Source organism: Onychostoma macrolepis, chromosome 06, assembly GCF_012432095.1.
Source record: "Onychostoma macrolepis isolate SWU-2019 chromosome 06, ASM1243209v1, whole genome shotgun sequence".
In the NCBI taxonomy this organism is placed as follows: Eukaryota; Metazoa; Chordata; class Actinopteri; order Cypriniformes; family Cyprinidae; genus Onychostoma; species Onychostoma macrolepis.
The window spans coordinates 29,857,764-29,883,610 of NC_081160.1; the positions used below are offsets into that span (position 1 = coordinate 29,857,764).

The following is a 25,847-nucleotide window of genomic DNA, read 5'->3' on the forward strand; positions in this document are numbered from 1 at the left end:
ATTTAAATAGTTAAAGTTTAAGTTTAAGTTTTATCAATTCAATTTTAACATTATAGTAGGTTGAAGATGAGCACAGCAGCAAAAAATAACTTTTGACATAAAAACCAATATTGCAATATCAATCATATAGTCTTACCTTAATAATAAACATTCAAAATGTAAATAGTTTTTCAGAAACTGTTTGAATAGGCTAATTAAGTGACCCAAGGGCAATGACCATCATATTTAATATTCATCATCTCTGCCCTTTCCACAAACCATAAATAACGCATGAGCACTTACAATAGCAGTCTACTGAATAAAACTCATGTGAGCTTCAGACTGAAATACACAATCCAGAACTGGTTCTTCTGCTCAGGGTAAGTCTATCTACAATAGAATAGGCTTGATTAGTCTAGACTAGGTCACTATTCAACCCCTCTCTCCTCTTTCTCTTCCAGACCCTTTGTCATAAAGAACTGGAAAATGAACTCGACAGTCTGGATTGTGGATAGCTATGAAGAGGCTCTTGCCAAAAACATTGTGATTGTTTCTCTTGGTCTTATTATTAATTTCATTAACGGAATGCTAGTAGTGACTTTCTTCTCCAGTCCAATGTTTTCAAGAGACTCCAGATACATTTTATACATTCACCTGGTAATCAATGACATGCTCATGATATGCATATCGGTGACTTTATACGTGTTGACCTACGTTTCACCACTTGTGAATGCTTCATTGTGTTACACATTGGTTTTTCTTGGTACAATGACCTTCATGATCACTCCATTGAATCTGGCTGGTATGGCAATAGAGCGTTTCATTGCTATCTGTAAACCACTGCATCACGCTCAGATTTGCACACCACAAAGAACCCACATCTTCATATGTTTGATTTGGGTCGTAGGAGCTATGCCTTCTCTGGCAGATATCATTATTCTACTCTCTGTCCAGCCCGTATCTCTCTTCAGGTCTACTGTGCTTTGCTACACATTTAGTTTGTTCCCGACAAAACACCACAAGGATCGTATCACTGCTTCACAAGTCATCTGTATGTCACTGGTGTGGATAATTCTCATCTATACTTATTGCCGAGTCCTGTTCACTGCTGGAAAGGCCGTTTCAAAAGGTTCAGCAAATAAGGCTCGGAGTACGATATTGTTGCATGGTGTCCAGTTACTTCTTTGTATGCTTTCCTATATTACCCCTGTTATGGATATGTTTGTTTCTCCTTTTTTTCCTGTTCACAGAACAAAGATCACTTTCTTTAATTTTCTAATCACAAATATTATGCCAAGATTACTGAGTCCTTTGATATATGGGGTCCGAGACCAGAGGTTTCTGAAACAATTGAAGGAATTATTTGCTTGTAAAATTATTATTGTAAAGTTTGTGCCATCAAAATTATGATTTTTTTTTTTTTTTGGCTACATTTATTTAGAAATATTAGTAATTAGAATTTGATTTATTTATTTATTTGCATTTATATTTATTTATGAGATTTGTTTTATTTGAGAACCCTTCAAACCTGAATATTTATGAATTTTCTGTACAAACAAATGATGAATGGCATTTACTCAAAACTAACTTCACTGATCCATTTTTAGTGTCTTTTAATCAGCTGGTGTTTTGATGATTTTTAGTGAATGTATAAAATCATTTAGCCTCTAGTAGTTCAAGCAGGTGTTATTAATCATATGAATTATAAAAAGGATATATCATGGATTCACAACAGCAAACATATTTGTGTCTTTATCTTGAACAGTAGGCTTTTTTAAATTAAATATTTCAATTACAATATTTTTAGTTTTTAGATGAACAATATAAATATTTATTAAAGTTGGTGATAAAGTAGTACTGTTTTATGATTATTATTTTAAATTAAATAAATTGCAATAAATAATTTTATTGTACTTTGATAAATTAGTATAAATATAAATAACAATTTTACCAACGAGTCTTTCGTTAATTTGTCACGTGACCGAAGCAATGAATTAAGTGCCCACACACGGTTGCTTGTCACTAGAGGCATTTCTGCTGTTTGTTATTGTATGTACAATGGCACCTGTTAACAGTTAACAGTCAGTTCTGTCATGACAACTCTCTGAGAGTTTAGCATGGTAATATACATGGCAATGTTAATGTATTTGAGCTTGGTGGAATAGATCTGCTACGCTGCTGCAGCTGCAGAACAGCAAGTACCGGGACTTGCTACAGCCAATACATCCACAGACACGCTGCTGTGAGCATGTAAGAAATACTGCTGCTGCACATGTAACATAGATGAAATAACCCTGCATATATAACATACATTATATCACCCTATAACAGATCTATACAGGTGGAGCTGCAGGTGGAGGGTTTCTGAAGCGTGCTGCAACTGCTACAGCAAGCACTAGCCAAGTATGAATGGTGAGCAGCTCATTGGCTGCAGATGCAAAAAGAAACCAGTCAGCTGCACCATGTGAATATACCATTGTGTTAGGACCTACTGGCCTGTGCCATCCAGAGTTTATGATAGAACTTTGTATTTCTTGAATTTCATGTGTTAGAAGCATGAAGGTGACTTTGAGAAGGGCCAAATAGTGATGCCTAGAAGACTGAGTGAGAACATCTCCAAGTCTTGTGGGGTGTTCCCAGGGGCCAGTTGCACATACTTGACTAGTCTCAAAAAGTTAGTCATCTAATTTTTCTCATCACGACTCTTTAACTTTTTAAAATCAGTTACAAACAGGAAGACTGGTATAATTTGAATTAAAAAGTAAGACTGGTTACTCCTTGGCGAACTGCTAGATGGTCAAACTAGTCTTATGACAGTCTTAACATATGTTTATGCAACTGGTCCCAGTATGCAGTGGTTAGTACCTACCAAAGCTAGTGCAGCAAAGGACAACCAGCAAAATGACATCAGGGTCATGGGTCATTCAGCTGCATTCAATTTTACCTTTTAGATGATAAATTTAGATTTCAAGTTCAATATTGATTTTAGAACTGCTGAAATTATTTATAGTATGTAACGCAAGTACTTTAGAAGTAACTGTAATTAAACTCCATAAAAATGAGCAGTAATCCCTTACTTTGCTTTTTCAGTGGATAAGTAATTTAAGTACAGTAATGCGTTACACCCAACACTGCAAGGAATATTTAAAAATTGATTTAAAATAAATTAAAACAGTTAAGAACAAAAATTATTATACATAAAATACAGTGCAATCAGTTCGGACGTAGCACAGTGCTAATTCAGTAAATGCATAGCTAAACAGATGAGTTTTGAGTCTAGATTTAAATGTGGTTAATGTTTTAGCGCATCTTCAGAAAGCTGGTTCCAACTGCAGGCATTACTGTGGGAAGTAGGGGTGCTGAGGGTGTGGTGTTAAAAATAAATGAATGAACAATTTGTAACAAAAAATAAATAAAATTCATTTTATTAATTTGTATATTCATTCAAATTAATTGAAAAAAGTAGCCTGAGCCTACAATGACCTGAAGCAACGGTTAAACATGAGTTGAACCAAATGGACTGTGAAAGTCGTTTCAACTTATTAAACTTATCAAACTGACTTAAAAAATCATTTGATGCCATGTTTTTTTTTTTTTATTAGGCCCTATATTATTACATTATTATTGTAATGTCTGTACCGTTGTCAGGTTTGGACGGAGAGGCAAACACCGGGTTAGTGGGAACACACTTCTTTTATTTCCTTCCCACAAACATAAACTGATCCCGAAGGATTTCAAACCAAACGTAACTTAAAACAAAGGGGTCCTTTAACTCAGTGACTTCGTCCAACTCAAAGTGACACTTTTGTGATAGGTCGGTCGGTGATGCTTACAGGACGGAGGATCCAGGCAATCCAAGAGGTGAGTAGGGAAGTGAGCCAGGCTTACGACCTTGATACCAACCAACGCAGGATTGTGGTGAGTGACTTGATATAGCGAGCAGGTAAGTGATGACAGGTGGTAATCAGTACTCCGGTGATTGCGAACGGGTGTAGGTGGTTGGTGTGGATGACGCTGTGGGCGGATCTGTGACAGTACCCTCCCCACGGGCGCCTCCTGGCGCCTGGGACCGACGGCGAGGGCGACCACGTCCTCTTGGGGCAGGGCGGTCGGGGTACGACCGGTGGAAGTCGGAAAGAAGCGAGGGGTCCAGTACATCCTCTCGGTTTACCCATGATCTCTCTTCGGGGCCGAATCCCTCCCAATCCACCAGGTATTGGAGTCGGCCGCCCCGTCGACGGGAGTCTAGGATTTCTTCGACTCTGTAGATGGTCCCACTGGGGTCGGCCTCGGGAGGAGGAGGTACTTCGTGCTCTGCGGAAGGAGGGAGAACGGGATTAGTGAACGGTTTTAATAGGGATACATGGAAGGTAGGTGAAATGCGGTAAGTTGCTGGGAGCTGGAGCTCGTAGGTGACTTCGTTTATCCGTCTTATTATAGGGAAGGGACCGACATAGCGAGGGCTTAGCTTCTTGCAGGGCAGACGGAGGCGAATATCCCGAGTGGAGAGCCAGACTCGGTCGCCGGGACGGTATAGGGGCGTGGCGGCGCGATGGGTATCTGCATGTCTCTTGTGCCTCCGTACTGCCCGCTGGAGATGGACATGCGCCGTGTCCCACACTCTTCGCTCTCGAAACCAGAAGTCAACCGCCGGGACTTGAAGGCTCTCCGGTCCAGGGAAGAGCGGAGGTTGAAATCCTAACAAGCATTGAAATGGGGTGAGACCGGTAGTTTCTTGCCGCAGTGAGTTTTGGGCGTACTCGGCCCAGGGTAGGTACTTGCTCCAGTGGTCCTGGTGACGATGGCAATAGGCGCGCAGGTAGCGCCCAATCTCCTGGATTTTCCGTTCCGTTTGGCCGTTGGTCTGTGGGTGATACCCGGAGGACAGACTGACAGAGACTCCCAGTAGCCGGAAGAAACTACGCCAGACCCTGGAAGTGAACTGAGGCCCTCGGTCGGAGACAATATCTTCGGGCAGGCCAAAGTTCCGGAAGACATGTTGGAAGAGAGCTTCCGCAGTTTCGAGGGCTGTGGGTAATCCTCGTAAGGGGATCAATTTGCAGGCCTTAGAGAACCGGTCGACCGCAACGAGAATGGTGGTAGATCCGTTGGAGGGTGGTAGGTCTGTGGCAAAGTCAACTCCGATATGGGACCAGGGCGGCGTGGGATCGGCAGGGGACCAGTTTTCCTCGGGCAAGTGACGGGGGTCGAGGTGATGGCACAGACGGCACAGCCTCGGACGAACGGGCAACGCCCTGGTTCATGTTGGGCCACCAGTACTTGTTCGAAGGAGCGAGAGAGTGCGTTGTGGCCGGGTGGCGGATCCCGGAGACGTGTGTAGAGAGTCCAGAAGGGGAGACGGAAGGTGGCTGGTATGTACAGCTTCCCCTCTGGAACTCCCGGCGGAGCAGGCTCAGATTGAGTGGCAGCACGGATCTGGTCATCCACCTTCCATATGATGGGGCAAGCGAATATTTTGGGTGGCAGGACTGGTTCTGGATGTTCGGGTGATGGGTCGGGCTGGTGCAGGCGGGACAGAGCATCGGCCTTGAGGTTCTTGTGGCCGGGGCGATAGGTGATAGTGAATTTGAATCGAGTGAAGAAAAGGGCCCAGCGGGCTTGTCGGGGTTTAGGCGCTTGGCTTCGAAGGTACTGGAGGTTTTGTGGTCAGTAATCACTTCAAACGGATGTTGTGCGCCTTCTAGCCAGTGCCGCCACTCCTCCAGTGCTAGTTTGATTGCCAGTAATTCGCGGTTCCCGATGTCGTAGTTTTGTTCTGCTGGGGACATCTTCTTGGAGAAGTAGGCACAGGGGTGAAGCACTGGAGGTTCGCCTTTTAGCTGCGACAAGACCGCGCCAATTCCCACCGTCGAAGCATCCACTTCCACCACGAAGCGTTGATTGGGGTTTGGATGGGTGAGTGTTGGAGCGGTGCAAAGGAGGACTTTAACCTTTGGAAGGCTTGCATCGCTTGAGGCGTCCAGGTAAGGGATTTCGGTTTTCCTTGGAGGAGAGAGGTTAGAGGAGCTGACAGATGGCTATAATGGGCTATGAAACGTCGATAGAAGTTGGCGAACCCGAGGAACCGTTGGAGCTCCTTGATAGAAGATGGTTGTGGCCAATTCTTTACGGCTTTCACCTTGGCTGGATCCATTTGTACTCCATCCGCGTCGATGATGTATCCCAAGAAATGGATCTTTGTTTGATGGAATTCACATTTTCGAGCTTGAGATACAGTTGATGCTGGCGGAGGCGTTGGAGAACTTGGGTAACATGGTCTTGGTGCTCCTCGAGGGTGGAAGAGTAGATCAGGATGTCATCGATATAAATGAGGGTGAATCGGTTGAGCATGTCCCGGAAGATCTCGTTCATGAAGTTCTGAAATATTGATGGAGAGTTCGAAAGGCCATACGGCATAACCTGATATTCGTAGTGCCCGGTGGGCGTGATAAAGGCTGTCTTCCATTCATCTCCTTTCCGTATTCGGATTAAATTATAGGCGCTGCGGAGGTCGAGTTTGGTGAAAACTCGGGCCCCACGAAGTTCTTCTAAGGCAGCTGGGACCAGTGGTAAGGGATAGGCGAATTTGACTGTTTGTGCGTTGAGCGTTCTGTAATCTATACATGGGCGGAGGCCCCCGTCCTTCTTGGCGACAAAGAAGAAACTGGAGGCTGCGGGAGATGTGGAGGGACGGATGAACCCTTGCTGTAGCGCCTCTCTCACATATTCTTCCATGGCGATGCGTTCCGGGATTGAGAGGGGATAGACGTGACCTTTAGGCAGTTTGGCCCCGGGTAACAGGTCAATGGTGCAGTCCCAGGGTCTGTGCGGAGGAAGGCAGTAGCGGCCGTTTTGCTGAACACGTCTTGGTAAGGGAGGTAGGCTCTGGGAATCTTGACCGAGGTAAGTGTGGTAGGGCTCTCACGGTGGTGGAGTTGAGTGGGAGAGATGGTACGGACTGGCGAGGTACCGGGAGACTGGGGAGACACTTTTCAAAGCAGGAAGCACTCCAACGAAGGATTTCTCCCGAACTCCAATGCAAGTCTGGATGATGTTTTACGAGCCAGGGACGACCCAGCACCACATCCACAATGGCTTCCTCCAAGATAAGAAAGGAGATTTGTTCCTCGTGAAAGTGTCCAACGCGAGCGTGACCTCTGGAGTGTGGTGGCGTACCAGCCCTTTGCTCAACGGTTTGCCTTGTATGGTGGAAATCCGGTGGGATGTAGTACTCGGAGCCGGGTAGTTGGAGTTGAAGGAGGCTGGTCAAGAGATGAAATTTCCGCGGCTCCGGAGTCAATGAGGATTTTAACTGGAAAGGATCGGTTCAGGTAAATGATTAGAGCATCACTATGTGGAATCTTGGAAACATCAGGGTGAAGATGGACCGTACTCACCGTGGAGTTCGCGGGGCTTAACGGGCAGGCTACCAGGAGTGACTTCGAGCCGCAGTACATACAAAGATTGTGGGTTCTCCGGCGGGCCCGTTCCTCCGGAGATAGGTGGTACCGGTCCACCTGCATGGGTTCCGGTACAAGTGGGACCGATCCTTGTGAGGTGGTTGCTGGGGTAGTCTCCGAGCGACAAGCATTTAACTGTTGTGAAATGTGCAACGATTTCTGGAGAAAGCCCTCCAAGCCCACTGAGTCTTCAATAACAGACATCTGCTGTTTTATGGAGGGTGCAAGACCCGTCGATAGGCGGCGAGAAGTGCTGTCTCGTTCCACCCACTGCCGGCGGCTAGAGTGCGAAATCTTACGGTGTAATCATGGATGGACATGTTGGCTTGTCGTAACTGAAAGAGCTCTTCGTGAGCGGAGATGGAGGAGGCTGTATGGCTGAACACTTCACTGAAATGGTCGGTGAAGGCACCCAGTGACCGCACGACGGGCTGTGTGAATTCCAGAGCGCCTCAGCCCACTGTAGGGCTCTTCCGGACAGCAGGGACATGATGAAAGCTATCTTTGCCCGATCGTTCAGGAATTGGTGAGGTTGAAACTCAAAGTACAGGGAACACTGAAGCAAGAAGCCACTACAGGTGGCCGCATCGCCGGAGTAGAGGTAGGTTTGGCCATTGGGCACCCGGAAGGAGATGGGATGGCCGGAGGAGGCTGGAGGGCTTCATGAGAGCGTGAACTAGTTCGGTGAATGGGTCCGGTGTTGGAAGAGCTTGGTCTTCCATCTCAGTTTAACAACGTCCAATTACTCCTTTTTGAGGGGTTGGTATTCTGTCAGGTTTGGACGGAGAGGCAAACACCGGGTTAGTGGGAACACACTTCTTTTATTTCCTTCCCACAAACATAAACTGATCCCGAAGGATTTCAAACCAAACGTAACTTAAAACAAAGGGGTCCTTTAACTCAGTGACTTCGTCCAACTCAAAGTGACACTTTTGTGATAGGTCGGTCGGTGATGCTTACAGGACGGAGGATCCAGGCAATCCAAGAGGTGAGTAGGGAAGTGAGCCAGGCTTACGACCTTGATACCAACCAACGCAGGATTGTGGTGAGTGACTTGATATAGCGAGCAGGTAAGTGATGACAGGTGGTAATCAGTACTCCGGTGATTGCGAACGGGTGTAGGTGGTTGGTGTGGATGACGCTGTGGGCGGATCTGTGACAACCGTACCCAAATTAAGAGTTAACAATTATTTCTTCAGACATAGCAAAGAGACAGCAAGAGTGAACGAGAGCGTTTACCTCAGCAGCAACAAATCTCGCATTCTCACATCTGTAGCGCTTATTTTTATCTTATTTTTATCTTTCCTATTCTTGAAACAAAATTAATGCTTACGGTTGATTCAGTATTACTCTTAAAAAACACATCAGCAATGCTACAATGACAAAGTTGCTTACATTAAACAACACTTTTATGAACATAACGACGACTGATGTACCCGCGTTGTAACACAAGTAGTCTATACATGAAAGCTTTGCAAGTTTCTTTGTCAGAAGTTGATAGTGTTGAAGTCTTGGATGGTCAACCTGATATTAAGGCTGTAGGCTTTCCAGCAGCAAAGGTTTTCCAGCCGCAAAGATCTTCCAGCGGCCCAGTTTTCAGCAGCAGCAGCCCAGTTCTTTCTTTAGCAGCCCCAGTAGCAAATGAGCTTTGTGTCACGGAGTTTTAACGGGCTGGATTCTGTCCACCCACTAAAGGCATCTTCCAATCAGATTGTCTGTACGGGGCGAAGCCATGCCCCGCACGGCTTCTTTCCGTGCATATATTAAAATAATGCTTCGTCCATCATGTGAGGGATATTTCTAATAAATGGTTATAAAAGTATTCACCCTTCATATGAAACTGAACATCGACATAACATTAATTCCAACTTCCTGCATTTGAAATACGCTCTAATATGATACTACAGATGGCAATCTATTCAAAAGAAAGTTATAAGGTTAAGATCGAAATATAGCACACCACGCATAACATAAAACATCAAGCATATATGTAAGACATCAAACATGTTATTTGTTGATACACTTGCATCAATGGCAATGGAAATAAATGATTGTCTTTAGAGATCATTTGTGTAAGTTAGTGTTTCTTTTGTTGCAAGAGAAAAGTTGGAGACAGAGCACGCGGGAGTCATTCGACGGTCATGTTACAGATCTTGTGGTTTTGACGGCCTGAGGGCAGTAAGTTCCTTTAATGGTCCTTTTCCTGTTTGAAATGTATGGATCCCTATATCTTGACTAAATCACGCTGTTGCTCCACGGGTTGCAAGAAAGACTCTTGCAGTTCTTTAAAACACAGGAGCTTTGTTTTTCCTGATTAAGTTAGTCATTATCATCCCTCTGAGTGGATGAGAAAACGCTGACAGGAAACGGGTCAAACCGTGGTCTGAGATTAATCGTTAACTAGTCTCATGACCGCAGATGGCTGGTAGAGGACTTCTTTTAAGGACTGTTCTGTTTTCGCACTAATTTTGTGTGTCCGTTTGTTGAGGTCCTACAATTCAGTGTTAAGGTCGTGTATGCTAAGAAGGCGCAAGATGAGGAGTAGAGTCCAAACAAATATCTTTAATAATAATCCACAGTAGAAATCCAAGAAAAAGGAATAGCACAACACATATGATAAACTCAATAGCAGACAAACATTGGAGGGAGAACACAGGCTTTAAATAATCAAAGTAATCAAGGGAGAACAAAAACAGGTGTGGGGCTAATTAACCAATGAGGGGACAGAAGAAACTAGGTCAGCATGTGACATTCAGTCAGTATATCTGCAATGTATTTAGGTCCTAGGCCATTTAATCATTTATAAACGAGTATTAGTATTTTAAAATCTATCCTAAATGTAACTGGAAGCCAGTGTAAGGACCTGAGGACTGGTATGATATGTTCAGATTTTCTGGTTCTAGTCAGAATCCTGGATGCAGCATTCTGGATGAGCTGCAGATGTCTAATGGTCTTTTTGGGAAGGCCGGTGAGGAGAATATTAGAGTAATCCACCCTGCTGGTGATAAAGGCATGAACAAGGTTCAAGTCTTGACTGGAAACAAAACATCTGGTTCTGCTAAGCTCAGAATCTCCTGCATTCCTGCCAGTTCTGTCTAGCTCAAAGTCTCTAGAGTTTCCACCCAGCCTGCTTCTCCTGTCCCTTCCAAAGCCAGCCAGTCTGTCAGCCCCACCTCCACTGGTTCCTATTAGCTCCTCAACTCCTCCCTGTTTATTCCATTCTGCTCCCTGGATCCGCCTCGGGTCTTCCAGTCCCCAGTTCTGTCCAGGCAAGTATACCCCCTAGCTCCTCCTTGGCTCCACAATTCCTCGGCTCCACCGGGGTCTTCTAATCCTCTGGCTTCACCTCATCCCTCCATCCTTCTTCACCGAGGGCCTCCTTTCTGGCTGGACTCTGGTTCCCCGCCTGGCTCACCCTCCGTCATTGCCCCTAGTCTCTCCACCTGTCATCTCATTTGGTTTCCTGCCCTGCACCTGCTCTGCATCCTCCAGAGCCCCGGCCCTCTCTCCTGAGTTGAACTGTCCTACAGAGCCTTTTCTGGGAGGGGGAGTAATGGCACGTGTTTGTTTTGTTTTGGCTTAGCTCTGGGTTCCTTGTTTAATTTGACCCAGTTTCCTTTGTCCACATTTTCTCTTCATTTGTTAGTTTCAGTGGTTTCTGATTAATTTGTATTGTTTGTTCTTGTTTCTGTGGTTGTGTTGCATTTGCCCCATCTCCTGTTGGATATATTATTAAAGACTGTTTGTTGTATTCTCCTTCGTCATGAGTTTGATACTTCATAACACCATTACATTCTCTAATTATTATTGAAATATAAGTTTATTAAAACAATATGTTTATTCACTAGATCTGATTATGACCATAATTGTGGAGCCAAAACTGACAGTTAAAGTTATGTCCATGTTATAGGATTATTTAACTTCCAGAATAATTCACTTCCTTTCCTAATAATTTACTCACCTCCATGTCATCCAAGATGTTCATGTCTTTCTTTCCTCAGTCGAAAAGAAATTAAGGTTTTTTGAGGAGAACATTTCAGGATTTTTCTCCACATAGTGGACTTCAATGGCGGCCAATGGGTTGAAGGTGTAAACTGCAGTTTTATTGCAGCTTCAAAGGGCTCTACACTATCCCAGCCGAGGAATAAGGGTCTTATCTAGCCTAATTTCATGTCATTAATTATATATTTTTTAGCCACAAATGCTCATCTTGCACTAGAACTTATGTTGTCACGTTGGAAAGGTCACGCATGACGTATATAGGCATAAGTATCAACCCAGTGTTTACAAAGCAAACGTGCAAAGAAAGTCAAATGCCCTTTACAAAAACAGTAAAACAACAATGTCGGATGATTTTGAAGTTGGAGGACAAAATGAGATGGAGTTTTTCGCCCTACCCTACCTTTTTGAATCGAAGTACACAGACAAAGAACTAACCAAGCGTGACCTTTCCAACGTGATTATGTAATGCGATTATGTTACGCAAGCGCATTGCAGAGCTAGTGCTAGATGAGCATTTGTGGTAAAAAAGTATATCAATTTTTATTTCTTTTAGAAAATGACAGATAGTTTCGCTAGATAAGGTCCTTATTCCTCGGCTGGGGCCTTAATGATGCTATAAGGCCTCTTGTGGCAACGCAGAGAGTACAGTATTTGCATTGTAAATATGCAAACGTTTTGAATAGACTCATTTAAAAAGATCCAATGGCTATGACTATCGTGTTTAATATTCATGAGCTCTGCCCTTTCCACAAACTATAAATAACTTACAGTAGCACTGATTAAAACTCATGTGAGCTTCAGACTTCCCACCATCTAGAACAGGTTCTTCTACTCAAGGTAAGTCTATCTATGAGACTTCTCAAATGAATAGGCTAAGTTAAGACTGTAGTAGGTGATTTTTTTAAACCTCTTTTTCCTTTTTCTGTTCCAGATCTTTGCTTGTAAAGAACTGGAAAATGAACTCGACAGTCTGGATTGTGGATAGCTATGAAGAAGCTCTTGCCAAAAACATTGTGATTGTTTATCTTGGTCTTATCATTAATTTAATTAACGGAATGCTAGTGGTGACTTTCTTCTCCCATCCAATGTTTTCAAGAGACTCCAGATACATTTTATACATTCACCTGGTAATCAATGACATGCTCATGATATGCATATCGGTGACTTTATACGTGTTGACCTACGTTTCACCACTTGTGAATGCTTCATTGTGTTGCATATTGGTTGTTCTCGGTTCAACCACCTTCATGATCACTCCATTGAATCTGGCTGGTATGGCAATAGAGCGTTTCATTGCTATCTGTAAACCACTGCATCACGCTCAGATTTGCACACCACAAAGGACCTACATTTTTATATGTTTGCTGTGGGTTATAGGAGCTATACCTTCTCTGGCAGATATCATTATTTTACTCTTAATCCAGCCCATATCTTTTTTCAGTTCTCTTGTACTTTGCTATCCTTTCAGTTTGTTCCCTTCCAAAGCCCACAAGGACCGCACCACTGCTTCACAAGTCATTTATATGTCACTGGTGTGGATAGTTCTCATCTATACTTATTGCAGAGTCCTGTTAACTGCCAGAAAGGCCATTTCAAAGGGTTCAGCTAATAAGGCTCGGAGTACAATATTGTTGCATGGTGTCCAGTTACTTCTTTGTATGCTTTCATATATTTCCCCTGTTTTGGATTTAATTGTCACTCCTTTTTTTCCTGTTCACAGGACAAAGATCACTTTCTTTAATTATCTAATCACAAATATTATGCCAAGATTACTGAGTCCTTTGATATATGGGGTCCGAGACCAGAGGTTTCTGAAACAAATTAAGGAATACTTTGCTTGTAAAGTTATTATTGTAAAGATTGTGCCATCAAAATTATGATTTTCAGTTGGCTAAATTTTACTTGTAAATAATGTATTTATTTGTATTTATGTTTAATTAAGACATTTGTTTTATTTGAGAACATCAAATTATTCTCTCTACAGTGGCTCAGAAACTTTTCTGAGTCATTTTTGCTTACTGTCTTTTAATCATCTGGTGGTTTGGTGGTTTTTAGTGGATGTGTGAAATCAGTTTCCCTGAAGTATTTTTTCCCAAATAAATATTAATACTAAATAAAATGTATCATACCCAAACAGCAGTTTTAAGATAAGCAATTTGAGACAACTGCTTATTAATGTAAATGATAGTACTGTATTATGACTGTATCATGCCACCCTGTGGCACATAATAATGTCTCAAAAATTGACTATACTGTTGACACATTTGAGATATTGCATTACATGGAAGTAAGAGAAATTATGCTGTTTTTGACTTTGTATTAGTGATGGAAAGGTCTGATTACTTTATAGTTTCTTAGAATCTTCAAGAATTCAAGAATTTGTTTGTTCATTTGAGCGTTGAGATAAAATGTTATATTTTCAATAGCTAGGTTCTGCCAGCATTTCCATACACAGAATCTTTGATCATTAGCTTTGATTAAAACCACATATAAATTAGGATAAACAAAAATTAGTAATTAACCTCTTGAGTCTTGAGGTGTGTTCAGCCGTGTTTGTCTGCTTTATAACAGATGAAGTGGATTAGATGCAGCGTTCTGCTACAGATATACTTTTCATTTGGTACTTTATGTACTATATAATATAAAGAATAAAGTGTATCATAAGCAGTGTCGCGTTAAGCCTTTGCAGGGCCCTGTAGGCTATTGCAGCTTTTGTTTCTCTATATAACAACATTAACTTACAGTAGTGAAAGACATCTTCCCACTCATGGACAGAATTTGAAGCTTTCACATATTTCACAAAGGAAGGTTATTGTCACGAATCCGGTTCATGGTCTTCCGTCCACTCGCCATCAGAGGTCGCCCTTCCTTCATATTGACTCTTACACCACACAGACTGTTACATGTCACTCCGGACTACAGTTCCCATCATCCATTGCACTGATTGCACATACACAGCTGAATGCACTGATCACACAGCTATCAACAATCACACACTCACCTGAGAGCCATTGCACACACTACATAACACCCACTCAGATCCTGTTCAGATCGCTGAATATTGTCTAGCATTTAGCACTCTCCTAGTGTTAGCTACTTACCAAGCCTTTCCGTGTTTGTTTTGTGTTTAGTCTCCTGTATTGTTCTGCGTGTATCACTCTCCTAGTGATAGCTGCCTTACGGAGTCTTGTTCTAGTTTAGTCTAGTCTTTTCGTATTGCCTTGTTTCCTTCGATTAATCCTTGTCTCGCCGCTTGGACTCTGTCTGTACCTCGTCTGGAATATTGCTTGTGTCTCTGGATTACACTTCTTGTCAAGCCCTCTGGATTCTGTTCGCCGATCGATGACCTACGCCAGCCCTAGGAATATTCTTGTGTTTTGCCCGTGCCATACCTGTTTGCTAGTGTTTCAACCCTGCCTGTGTTTGTTGACCACGTCTGTCAATAAAAAGCTTGCACATGGATCTGCACGCCTCACGCTTCTGTCACTGTTACAGTTATTCCATAGCCATGTTTTCTAGCTGGATGTTGTGCTTACGATCAATAATCACGTCTTTGCATTCGACCAAACGGATTTGCAGAAATCAAAACATGAGTCCCACTTGCTGTGAAGCGGGAGCAATATACTGTAGATTCATCAGTGTAAAATTCATGATGTTACTTGCATTTGAATTGCAAATGTTCAACTGTCATGAAACACTAACTGTTTGAATAGGCTAAATTAATGTGACCCATGTGCAGTGACCATCTTGTTTAATATTAATGATCTCTGCCCTTTCCACAAACCATAAATAGCACATGAGCAGATAAAGTGGCACTCTACTGATTAAAACTCATGTGAGCGTCAGACTGCCCACCATCTAGAACAGGTTCTTCTGCTCAAGGTAAGTCTATCTATGAGACTTCTTAAATGAATAGGCTAAGTCAAGACTGCAGTAGTTGATTTTTTTTTTAACTAGTCTCTCCTCTTAAAAAGATCCAATGGCTATGACTATCGTGTTTAATATTCATGAGCTCTGCCCTTTCCACAAACTATAAATAACTTACAGTAGCACTGATTAAAACTCATGTGAGCTTCAGACTTCCCACCATCTAGAACAGGTTCTTCTGCTCAAGGTAAGTCTATCTATGAGACTTCTTAAATGAATAGGCTAAGTTAAGACTGTAGTAGGTGATTTTTTTAAACCTCTTTTTCCTTTTTCTGTTCCAGATCCTTGCTTGTAAAGAACTGGAATATGAACTCGACAGTCTGGATTGTGGATAGTTATGAAGAGGCTCTTGCCAAAAACATTGTGATTGTTTCTCTTGGTCTTATTATTAATTTCATTAACGGAATGCTAGTGGTGACTTTCTTCTCCCATCCAATGTTTTCAAGAGACTCCAGATACATTTTATACATTCACCTGGTAATCAATGACATTCTCATGATATGCATATCGGTGACTTTATACATGTTGACCTACGTTGCACGACTTGTGAATGCTTCATTGTGTTGCATATTGGTGGTTCTTGGTTCAGTCACTTTTATGATCACTCCATTGAATCTGGCTGGTATGGCAATAGAGCGTTTCATTGCTATCTGTAAACCACTGCATCACGCTCAGATTTGCACACCACAAAGGACCTACATTTTTTTATGTTTGCTATGGGTTATGGGAGCTATACGTTCTATAGCAGATATCATTATTTCACTTTTAACCCAACCCATATCTTTCTTCAGATCGTTTATATCTTGCTACCCAAATTATTTGTTCCCTTCCAAAGCCCACCAGGACAACACCACTGCTTCACAAGTCATTTATATGTCACTGGTGTGGATAGTTCTCATCTATACTTATTGCAGAGTCCTGTTCACTGCCAGAAAGGCAGTTTCAAAGGGTTCAGCTAATAAGGCTCAGAGTACAATTTTGTTGCATGGTGTCCAGTTACTTCTTTGTATGCTTTCCTATATCACTCCTTTTCTGTTTATAATTACTACTCCTTTTTTCCGTCTTCACCAAACTAAGATCAATTTCTGTGTTTATCTGTTAACAAATATTTTGCCAAGATTACTAAGTCCTTTGATATATGGAGTCCGAGATCAGAAGTTTGTGAAACAAATGAAGGAATACTTTACTTGTAACATTATTATTGTAAAGATAGTGCCATCATAATAATGAATTTTATTAGGCTACAATTTATTTAGAAATCATTTGATTTATTTGTGTTTGTTTATTTATGACACTTGTTTCATGTTGAGATTTGAGAACATCAATAAGAGCAGAAACTCTGTGTGTAGATGAGAAAATATCAAACTGTGTGGCAAATACAAACAAATTATGAATGAACTTTACTCAGGACTAACTTTACTTTTCTGAGCCATTTTTGCTCAGTGTCTTTTAATCAGCTGATGTTTTTGTGATTTTTAATGGATGTTTGAAATCAGTTCACCTCAAGTTCACGTTCAAAGGTGTTGTTAATCACATTAACTATGGGAAGAAACCACAAATGTTGTCTTTATTTTGAACAATATCTGTTGATTTATACATAAAAATGCCTTCATAGCCAAACTACAGTTTTAAAATGAACAATTTGGGAAAACTAATTATGTTGGTGATAGTACTGTGTTATGATTGTTATTTTTAATAAAATAAATCACACTGTAAATTCTTATTCTTTGTGGTTTAGTTTATAGTTATTTTTAATACCAAGGTTTAGGCTACTTGCATTATTTTGTGACTTAATCAGTTAATTCATGTATTTATGTTTATGTTTATTTTTTTTACTTTAATTTATTATTTAACTTGTGAACAGAGAAAAGAAATGAGAAAAGAAACTGTATGAGGCCCAAACGTCATTTTTTATTATTATTATTTTGAATTAATTTAAATAACTTATTTTTGTGATCTGACATGGTTTCATTTAACAGAATAAGGCAGTAATCATGTTACTTTATATATTATTCTATATGGTGATAAAGGTTATGTCGAATAGCATTTTAAAATATACTTTATTCTCATAAAAATACCCGAGATGGCTTGAAGAACACAGATAAACCATATGTTGTCGCAATCATTGTTTAGTGTCTTCATGTTTCATCAGTAAAATGTCTATCTGCATGTTATTCAGCTACTATCTACAAAATTTAATGTCTTTGTCCGTATAAGGGATTTTCCTGGAACATCATCAGTGAGTCTCACTTGTGGAGTTTCTGCTCGAGGGCACCCTCCAGGTACAAGTATGAATGAAAAAGAAATTACATTAATTGAGGACTCATTATTGCTCACAAAACCCTATTTTGGGTAAAAAATAGCAAAAATAATACTTCTTTAAGAACTTTGAGGTAACTTACATTTTTCTCCAGTGTAGAGAAGTGTACAGTTTTTTTTTTCTTCTTTTTCTTGCAGCTATATTTATCATTATATTTATTCTTAAATACCCAGTTTTGCATATTCTAGTGAAATAGTGTTATTACAAATATATAATTATATCTATAAAAATATCTATAATTATTATTATTCATATTGATATAGCCTATAAAAACAACATTTTTGGACAAATCGTGCAGCCCTACAAACAAGCACAGCAAACCTGGTGTTTTGTTTTTGTTTTTTTGGGGCATTTTTTCTTTTTCAAATAAAGAAAATGTTTGTCTGAAAACTATAAGGTTTGGATTTTGTGTGCCCTGTACAGAACATTAATGTAAAAACATTCAGTGTGTGTGGCACCAGTGCTAGCTATATGCAAAAAAGTTAACACACAGACCTGATATTATAGGTGTCTTATCTCTATCCTGCCACCAGAGGTCACTCGTACAATGACCAACAAACACATTCGGCTATTATGTTTACAAAATTATAGTGTTCACATTACTGACAAAACAATTTTTTCTATGTGTTTGTTTACAAATGATTGATTTTTTTCTATGTGGTTTCCTCAAAAAATAAATAAATAAATAAAAATCTCTCCCCCATCTCTCTCCTATATATTGTTGGTTCATTAATATTCAACATACGATTACCATACTAAGCAGAAATGCAAATTCAAAAAGTACTAGTATCTATTAAGTTCAGGATATCTTTGGTCAAAATAGTTACTAATAACTAAAAAATAATTACTAGTTCTAATTTTTCTTAACAAGAAAACTATATTTAAATACTAGTCGCTATTGGAAAAAGTACTAGTATCTAATAAATAAGAACTAGTATCTAATGAATAACTTTACAAAAGACACTAGTACCTAAAAAATTATAAATAAAGTCTAAATAATAAGCACTAGTAACTAATGAATAAGTACTAGTACTTAATAGAAAAGATACTAGTATCTAAAAAATAAGTAGCCTACTAGTAGCATGAAAATAGATACTAGTTAGTACGTTTAATAGATTAAATGTTAAAACGGCTTGCCATACGCTTATTCTGTTATTTCCGTGGATTTGCAGCGCCACCTTGTGGTATTTCTGTGGTGTTTTGCTTCTGCATACCTACAATGTGTAGACCTCACCTGACGAATCTCAGAGGTTGTCGAAGATACAGCAAAATATAAATGATTGGCTTTTTAATCACTCGATATGGCCGAATGTGAGAGAGAGGCCCGAAAGTTGCACAATAACAGAAACGAAAGTGAAACCGTTTCCTCTGAATCAGATCACTTTCTGTTCTGACAGAGCAACCAAGCACCAAACTCCACTGAAAGGTAAGGAATGTTACAGAAAATATTGCCTGCTCTTTGACGATTTTTGTCAATAATAGCTATTTACAGTTAATTGCCATATTTATATTAATAATTTATTTATTTATGCCATATTTTGCAGTTGCCATATTTATAAATTCGTCACTTGTTGTTCGCTAATGTACAATTTCCTTGAAAACTCTCAATGCCTTGCATTGTTTACACCCAGGTGTTGAACAGATGTATTTAAAAGACCCACCACTGCAAAAAGTACAATGGTACTAACATGTTGGACATGCATCATATTAATAGTACAGTATTTTTAGAATGCCACATGTAAATATCATGGTATGTGAATATGGAAATCGGGAATTACCATAGTATTCGCATCTGATTCCATCGCTGTACTTCTTTTAAAGCACAGCACTGATAATGATTTGTCATTCTTACAGAAAATGGCTCAGGCTGATATTGACGAGGGGTTATATTCTCGACAGCTGTAAGTGTACTGTAAAATATTCTTGTCTGCTTCCCTTATCTTTCCTTTCCTTATTTGCATCTTGGTTTTTCCTTAAACGTATACCTATGTGCTTTCTATCTCTTGGAAATGTATCTTTGGGAATTTCATTGCCGGTAGTCACTGCTGCACAGGGGTGTAAAGCATCTGAGTAAATTATACTTTCACTTCTAATAATCATTTTTACTTTATTTACTTTAATTAAGTGCTGAATGCAATCACTCGAATTACATTTCCAGTGGAGACTTTCATTTAGATATTAAAAGTATATATTTCACAGCTTTTCTGTTTCCCCTGTTCAAAAACAAAAAAACATACATACATACATACCTAAAAAAAAAAAAAAAAAAATCACTGTGTTGTTCCAGCTATAATCTTAATGTAAATTATCTTTTTGAGGTCAGGTTACTTAGTTTGAGGAATTCAAGTTATGTATTTCCTGTGTTTCAAGTCAGCAATACTGCATGAATCGTCACGCCCCACCTTGACTTGTCTCTTCCTGGTATTTTTTCACAGAAAAAATACCAGGAAGTTTTTTTTTTTTTGCATAGTTGAAAAAACTATTTTTTTATTAGAATACTGATACAGTATAGGAAAATATTCCATGTTATTTAAATATGCAAAGTGCGAAGAATACATCATGGTAGCGCTGAGAGCATTTGTAATATTTAATGTATGCTTGTTTTAATTTAGATCAAATGTTCTATTTATTCTGTCACACAAAATATATCAACTGAAAATGGCAGCATTCACAGTTCAGATGTTTCAAATATTATAATTTTACTTTATTCATAGTGCAATTTTTAATCTCACAACAGGTACGTGATTGACCATGATGCAATGCGTCGGATGGGAAAGGCTGATGTCCTCATTGCTGGAATGCGAGGTCTTGGTGTGGAGATTGCCAAGAATGTGATCCTGGCCGGAGTTCGGTCGGTCACCATTCAGGATGAGGGTTTGGTGGAGTGGAGAGATCTGTCATCTCAGGTAATACTGGTGGTCCTATTACTGCAATTAAAACAATACTTCACCTAAATGAATGTTCTGTCATCATTGATCATTAACCACAAACGCCGATGTTTTGAAGATGCGCCAAGCTGTAGATTTGAATTTGTGATTCATGCATGTGTGCATTTATACTAAAACCAATTACAATGCAAACATTTGAATGCAAATTAGTTTTGAGAGCTTAAGTGGAAAGAATTTGCTTTCATTGCATGGAAAAAGCCGCTGACCTTTTGTGTTCCATGAAACAAAGCAGGTCATACTGGTTTGGAAAAACATCAGAGTTAGTAAATGAAAACATCATTTTCATTTTTGTATTAATTATCAGTTTTATTTGTAGAAATATAAATGATTTATTCAGGTGTTTTGATGTGTCTTTTACAAATGCTAGTCGTTTATGTGAACATTTACATGACATTCTCTCTGTAGTTTTACCTGAAGGAAGCTGATCTGGGTCAGAACAGGGCTTTGTGCTCTGAGAAGCAGCTCTCTAGTCTGAATGTCTATGTTCAAGTGTCTGCCTGCACTAACAAACTCGATGAGGATGTCCTCAGCAAGTTTCAGGCGAGTTATGATGCTGGACTCATATGTATTTACAATAAAGATTTTGGCTTTAACCCTTTTCCTTGCTTAGTGATATTTAAATGTGTTTATCACAATAGGTGGTGGTGCTCACAAATTCACCTTTAGAAGAGCAGCTACGTCTGGGAGCGTTTTGTCATTCAAACAATATAAAGTTTATTGTGGCTGACACCAGAGGGCTTTGTGGGTAGGCTGCATCACATGAATCAGCAAAATATGTGAAACTGGCTAAAATAGTGCTGAATCAGATTCTGATGTCTGTGTTTGGTTCATAGGCAGCTGTTCTGTGACTTTGGCGAATCATTTGAGGTCAGAGACACGAATGGAGAGACTCCAGTATCAGCCATGATTGCTCATATCAGCAAGGTGACAAAAAAATCACATTTTCACTTTCAGTTTGGTGTTCTTAAAGGAATACTCACCCTCATGTAGTTCCAAATCTATAACACCTTTGAGTAACTTTGAATACAAATGAAGACTTTTTGACATTTTTAATGAAATCTGTGAGATTTCTGTCCCTCCATTGAATATCCATTCCAGCGAAACTAATCCATAAAAAAAGAAGAAAAAAAATGAATCAAGGCAAGCATATTTTTGAGCTTCTGTTAACCACATTTTAAATTTAAATGTGAATAAAAACTTAAATTAGGTCTGTTATTTCTTAATGAACTTCATGAACCTTCAAAGTGAATGGACTTTCAATGGAGAGACAGAAATCTTTCAGATTTCATTAAAAAATATCTTTATCTGTGCTTAAAACATGAACAGAGTCCTATGACTCTGAGGTGCCAAATGGAATTGCAAACAATGATTGTTTCAAAGCAAGTCACCCAAAATGTCCTGCCAACCCTTATGAGTCAACATTTCTTAATTTCTAATACAGTTTTTACTATCCACTAATGAATTTCGACTGAAAATGTGTTATTTTTCATCATAGGACAATCCAGGCATAGTAACATGCACAGATGAGGAAAGCCATGAGTTCATCGATGGAATGTTTGTAAATTTCTCTGAGATTCAAGGCATGACTGAACTCAATAGTTACGGCCCCATTGAGATCAAAGTGAGAGGTAGGTGTCATATGATCAAACATATGAAAAACATTTAGAGCTGATCATTGATAGAGAAGGTCAAGAAAATGTCAATAGCAATGCAAATCAGTCAATAACAATATATTTTAATGTTTTTAGACAAATACTCCTTCAGTATTTGTGACACTTCAAACTTTTCTGAGTATGTGAAGGGTGGAGTGGCAACTGAAGTGAAACAGACTGAAAAACTCAGCTTTGTAAGTATCGCCCGTGACTGATTTATTCCATATTGAGGATACTTGACTGCACAGTATGGAATAATTAACTATTTTAAGATGCTACGGATGTAGTATGTTTTTGAAATCTTTAAAGAAAGGCACATCATTGAGTTGATATTTTAATTCTCGCAGAAACCTCTGAATGTGGCTCTGGATGAAGCGATCAGAGATCCTGGGCTTGTGGAGATGACAGACTATGGCAAGACACAAAGACACCTGTCTCTGCATCTGGCCTTCCAGGCCCTGCATAGATTCACTCAGAAATACAGCCGGGCCCCCCATCCTAGATCCCAGGTCAGTCCAACAAAACTTTTATGCTAAATAAAGTTTTTAAAGTACGTCTATAAATATATTCACAGAACATTTTTAAAGATTGTGTATTGCCACAACATTGTGTAAAATGTTGGCTAAGGATAAAGAAAAGTTTTTGTTTTTTTACTGTTCTGGAAAACTGCCTCTTTAATAATTATTGATATACTCCGTTAAAACATTAGACATCTAAAACCATTATTCTTTTGTAAAGTTGGTATGTTATACAGATACATAACGTATTTACTCTGACAATGATTCAGTGTGATTACAATTATAAATCACGCAATGTATTGTGACTTGTGAAAAATTTGGTACAATTGATTCTTTTGGTTCATAACTATTAAAAAAAAGTAACTGGAAAAACAGTTTACAGCATTGCGTCAAACAAAAACAGACTGAAATGGATTTTTACTACTGAAAATAGGTCAGGAGTTGTATTTTGAATGAGAAAGAAGCACTTAATACTAAATTATAAGGGCATTGTCAGATTCTTCAGCACATTTTACACCCATATGTAATAGTTCAGTAGCTCATCTCTGTGTTTTTGCTGCCTTCTATAGGCTGATGCTGAAGTGCTGGTTACTATCACAAAAGAGCTTTGCACAGATGCAAAGTTTGATGAGCTTGATGAAGACGCTGCAAGGCATTTATCTCTGGTTGCCAGCGGTGACCTGGCACCTGTCAACGCCTTCATTGGCGGTCTGGCTGCTCAGGAGGTGGTGAAGGTGAGCTTAATCATTTAACATTTTATTCTGGCAGCACCAGTTGAGTTTGAGACCATGGTGTGTGTATATAAGCACTTTTTTTAATGACTCCATTTGTATGAAATCTTTCAGGCATGCAGTGGTAAATTCACTCCTCTCAGACAGTGGCTGTACTTCGATGCCCTGGAATGCCTACCTCAGGAGAACGATGGAGTCCTTTCTGAAGACGCCTGTGCTCCTGTAAGCTACAAGCCAGTTCATTCTCAGTATTTAGAAATTATGAAAGTCTTGTTTCTGATGAACATAATCAACTGAGCATTTTACGTACTTCACATGAAGTGATCTTTATCTTCTGTGCTATAGAGAGATAGCCGATATGACGGACAGATTGCTGTGTTTGGATCTGCTTTTCAAGACAAACTGAAGAAACAGAACTATTTTCTGGTGAGTGTATTTCTCCTGTTGCACCAGCAGGTGAGGACATTACCCTGATTTGTTTTTCAGTAAACCCTGTTGGATCTTATCGTTGATCTGTTACAAAGAGCAATGAGCAGACCAGTGAGTCAGTGGTGTGGAATGCACAGGAAATATTTTATGTGCCATGTGACATTTCCTGTTGAGGACTAAGGATATGTCAGTCAGAGTTTCCCATGTGAATCAACCAAATATTTCAGATTTTTGGGAGGGAGGATTTTTTTTGGGTGTAAATTGTGTATTTCATCATTTTAAAATAGTTTGAAGAAGAAGACGACTTTTCATTTCGCGCATACATTGTTAAAATGTTTGGGGTCTTACATTTTTTTTAATCATTTATTATGATGTTACAAAAAAATTTTATTTGAAACAAATGCTGTTTTTTTACACTTTCCATTCATCAAAGAATCATGAGAAACGTAGCACTGTTTCCCAAAAATATAAAGCAGCACAACAGTTTACAAAATGGATATTAATAATAAGAAATGTTTCTTGAGCAGTAAATCTGCATATTAGAATGATTTCTGAAGGATCATGTGACACTGAAGACTGGAGTAATGATGCTGAAAATTCAGCTTTGGTGACAGGATTAAATTACTTTTTAAAATGTATTACAATAGAAAACAGTTATTTTAAATTATAATCATATTTCGCTGATTTTACTGTATTTTTAATCAAATAATTGCAGCCTTGGTGAGCAGAAGAGACTTCTTCCAAAAACATAAAAAAACTATCGATTTAACCTCACTTCAAAATTCCAAATCCTGCACCATCTCTCAGTTAATAATTTAATATTAATTAAATTCTCATCAAAATGTCTTTGTCTATGATCAGGTCGGAGCTGGAGCAATTGGTTGTGAGCTGCTGAAGAACTTCGCTCTGATTGGTCTGGGTGCGGGAGAGGGCGGGAACATTACGGTGACTGACATGGACTCTATTGAGCGATCAAATCTAAATCGACAGTTTCTGTTCCACTCTAAGGACATTGGGGTAAGATGAGTTGGTACAACAGCACTGAACAGCTACAAAACTGACTTACACTTCACAAAAAGAAATGGTTTCACTAAGATATCGGTTACTGTAGTGTAGAACAAAACCTGAAATCTGACTGAATTTAACCCCTCAACTGTGGTAAAATGTACTTCATTTATGTTTATTCTTTCTGTGTTGCTCAGAGACTGAAATCTGAGGTGGCGGCAGAGTCTGTTAAAGAAATGAACCCTTACATGAACATCACCGCTCACCAGAACCGTGTGTGTCCTGAGACGGAAGAGGTCTACACACATTCATTTTACAGCAACCTTGATGGTGTGGCAGCCGCGCTGGATAATGTGGAAGCACGTGAGTTTAAACTTTGCACGGTTTTATGATGCACCAGCAGTGTTTGCCAACCAAGTTTGTCATCTCACCCAAAATTACAATGCAAACTTGTAAATATATGTCTAACATTTTATTTTCCCATGCATTAGGAGTCTATCTCGATCAATGCTGTGTGCGAAACAAAAAGCCTATGCTGGAGGGAGGAACCCTGGGTAGTAAAGGCCACACTTTGGTGGTAGTACCACATCTGACTGAATCATACGGACACTCCACATCTGGAGGACAGAGAGCCATTCCCATCTGCACACTCAAGAACTTCCCTCACCGTATAGAGCACACACTACAGGTCAGAAGGCATTTGTAAACATGGAAAGTTTATTTGATTGTAAATGTATCGGTTTGGCAATTTAGCAACCGTTCAAGAATCCATTGCAATTTCTCTCATTTTGTGTTTAGAAACACCTCCATTTTGATGAGAACATTTTAGGAGATAAACTTGTGCTGTGTTATTCCAAATGTCAATTAAAGGCCTAT

The 25,847-nt window shown here is 39.6% G+C and overlaps 4 protein-coding genes across 4 annotated transcripts in view; all 4 read left to right on the top strand.

Annotated features, from left to right (window-relative positions):
- The first annotated feature begins 465 nt into the window (after positions 1 to 465).
- Positions 466 to 1,389, top strand: LOC131542801 (odorant receptor 131-2-like). The gene has a single exon (XM_058779805.1). It carries the CDS (start codon positions 466 to 468, stop codon positions 1,387 to 1,389), a length of 924 nt encoding a protein of 307 aa, XP_058635788.1.
- An 11,008-nt stretch (positions 1,390 to 12,397) lies between these two features.
- Positions 12,398 to 13,321, top strand: LOC131542834 (odorant receptor 131-2-like). The gene has a single exon (XM_058779856.1). It carries the CDS (start codon positions 12,398 to 12,400, stop codon positions 13,319 to 13,321), a length of 924 nt encoding a protein of 307 aa, XP_058635839.1.
- Positions 13,322 to 15,655: 2,334 nt separating this feature from the next.
- Positions 15,656 to 16,910, top strand: LOC131542766 (odorant receptor 131-2-like). The gene has a single exon (XM_058779750.1). The coding sequence runs from the start codon at positions 15,675 to 15,677 to the stop codon at positions 16,590 to 16,592; it is 918 nt and encodes a 305-aa protein (XP_058635733.1). The 5' UTR covers positions 15,656 to 15,674; the 3' UTR covers positions 16,593 to 16,910.
- A 1,996-nt stretch (positions 16,911 to 18,906) lies between these two features.
- Positions 18,907 to 25,847, top strand: part of uba7 (ubiquitin-like modifier activating enzyme 7) — a 37,333-nt gene continuing 30,392 nt past the window's right edge. The window contains exons 1-15 of the mRNA XM_058777913.1: positions 18,907 to 19,114; positions 19,543 to 19,589; positions 20,426 to 20,594; positions 21,042 to 21,176; positions 21,275 to 21,381; positions 21,470 to 21,560; positions 22,132 to 22,264; positions 22,385 to 22,482; positions 22,636 to 22,797; positions 23,376 to 23,540; positions 23,652 to 23,759; positions 23,883 to 23,963; positions 24,828 to 24,983; positions 25,169 to 25,334; positions 25,463 to 25,659. Of these exons, the coding sequence (XP_058633896.1) occupies positions 19,546 to 19,589; positions 20,426 to 20,594; positions 21,042 to 21,176; positions 21,275 to 21,381; positions 21,470 to 21,560; positions 22,132 to 22,264; positions 22,385 to 22,482; positions 22,636 to 22,797; positions 23,376 to 23,540; positions 23,652 to 23,759; positions 23,883 to 23,963; positions 24,828 to 24,983; positions 25,169 to 25,334; positions 25,463 to 25,659 (1,812 nt within the window). The 5' untranslated portion in view covers positions 18,907 to 19,114; positions 19,543 to 19,545. The remainder of the gene's footprint in view (positions 19,115 to 19,542; positions 19,590 to 20,425; positions 20,595 to 21,041; positions 21,177 to 21,274; positions 21,382 to 21,469; positions 21,561 to 22,131; positions 22,265 to 22,384; positions 22,483 to 22,635; positions 22,798 to 23,375; positions 23,541 to 23,651; positions 23,760 to 23,882; positions 23,964 to 24,827; positions 24,984 to 25,168; positions 25,335 to 25,462; positions 25,660 to 25,847) is intronic.

Excerpts from the sequence above, each read along its gene's own strand:
- LOC131542801 (XM_058779805.1), top strand. The coding sequence starts at position 466 with ATGAACTCGACAGTCTGGATTGTGGATAGCTATGAAGAGGCTCTTGCC.
- LOC131542834 (XM_058779856.1), top strand. The coding sequence starts at position 12,398 with ATGAACTCGACAGTCTGGATTGTGGATAGCTATGAAGAAGCTCTTGCC.
- LOC131542766 (XM_058779750.1), top strand. The coding sequence starts at position 15,675 with ATGAACTCGACAGTCTGGATTGTGGATAGTTATGAAGAGGCTCTTGCC.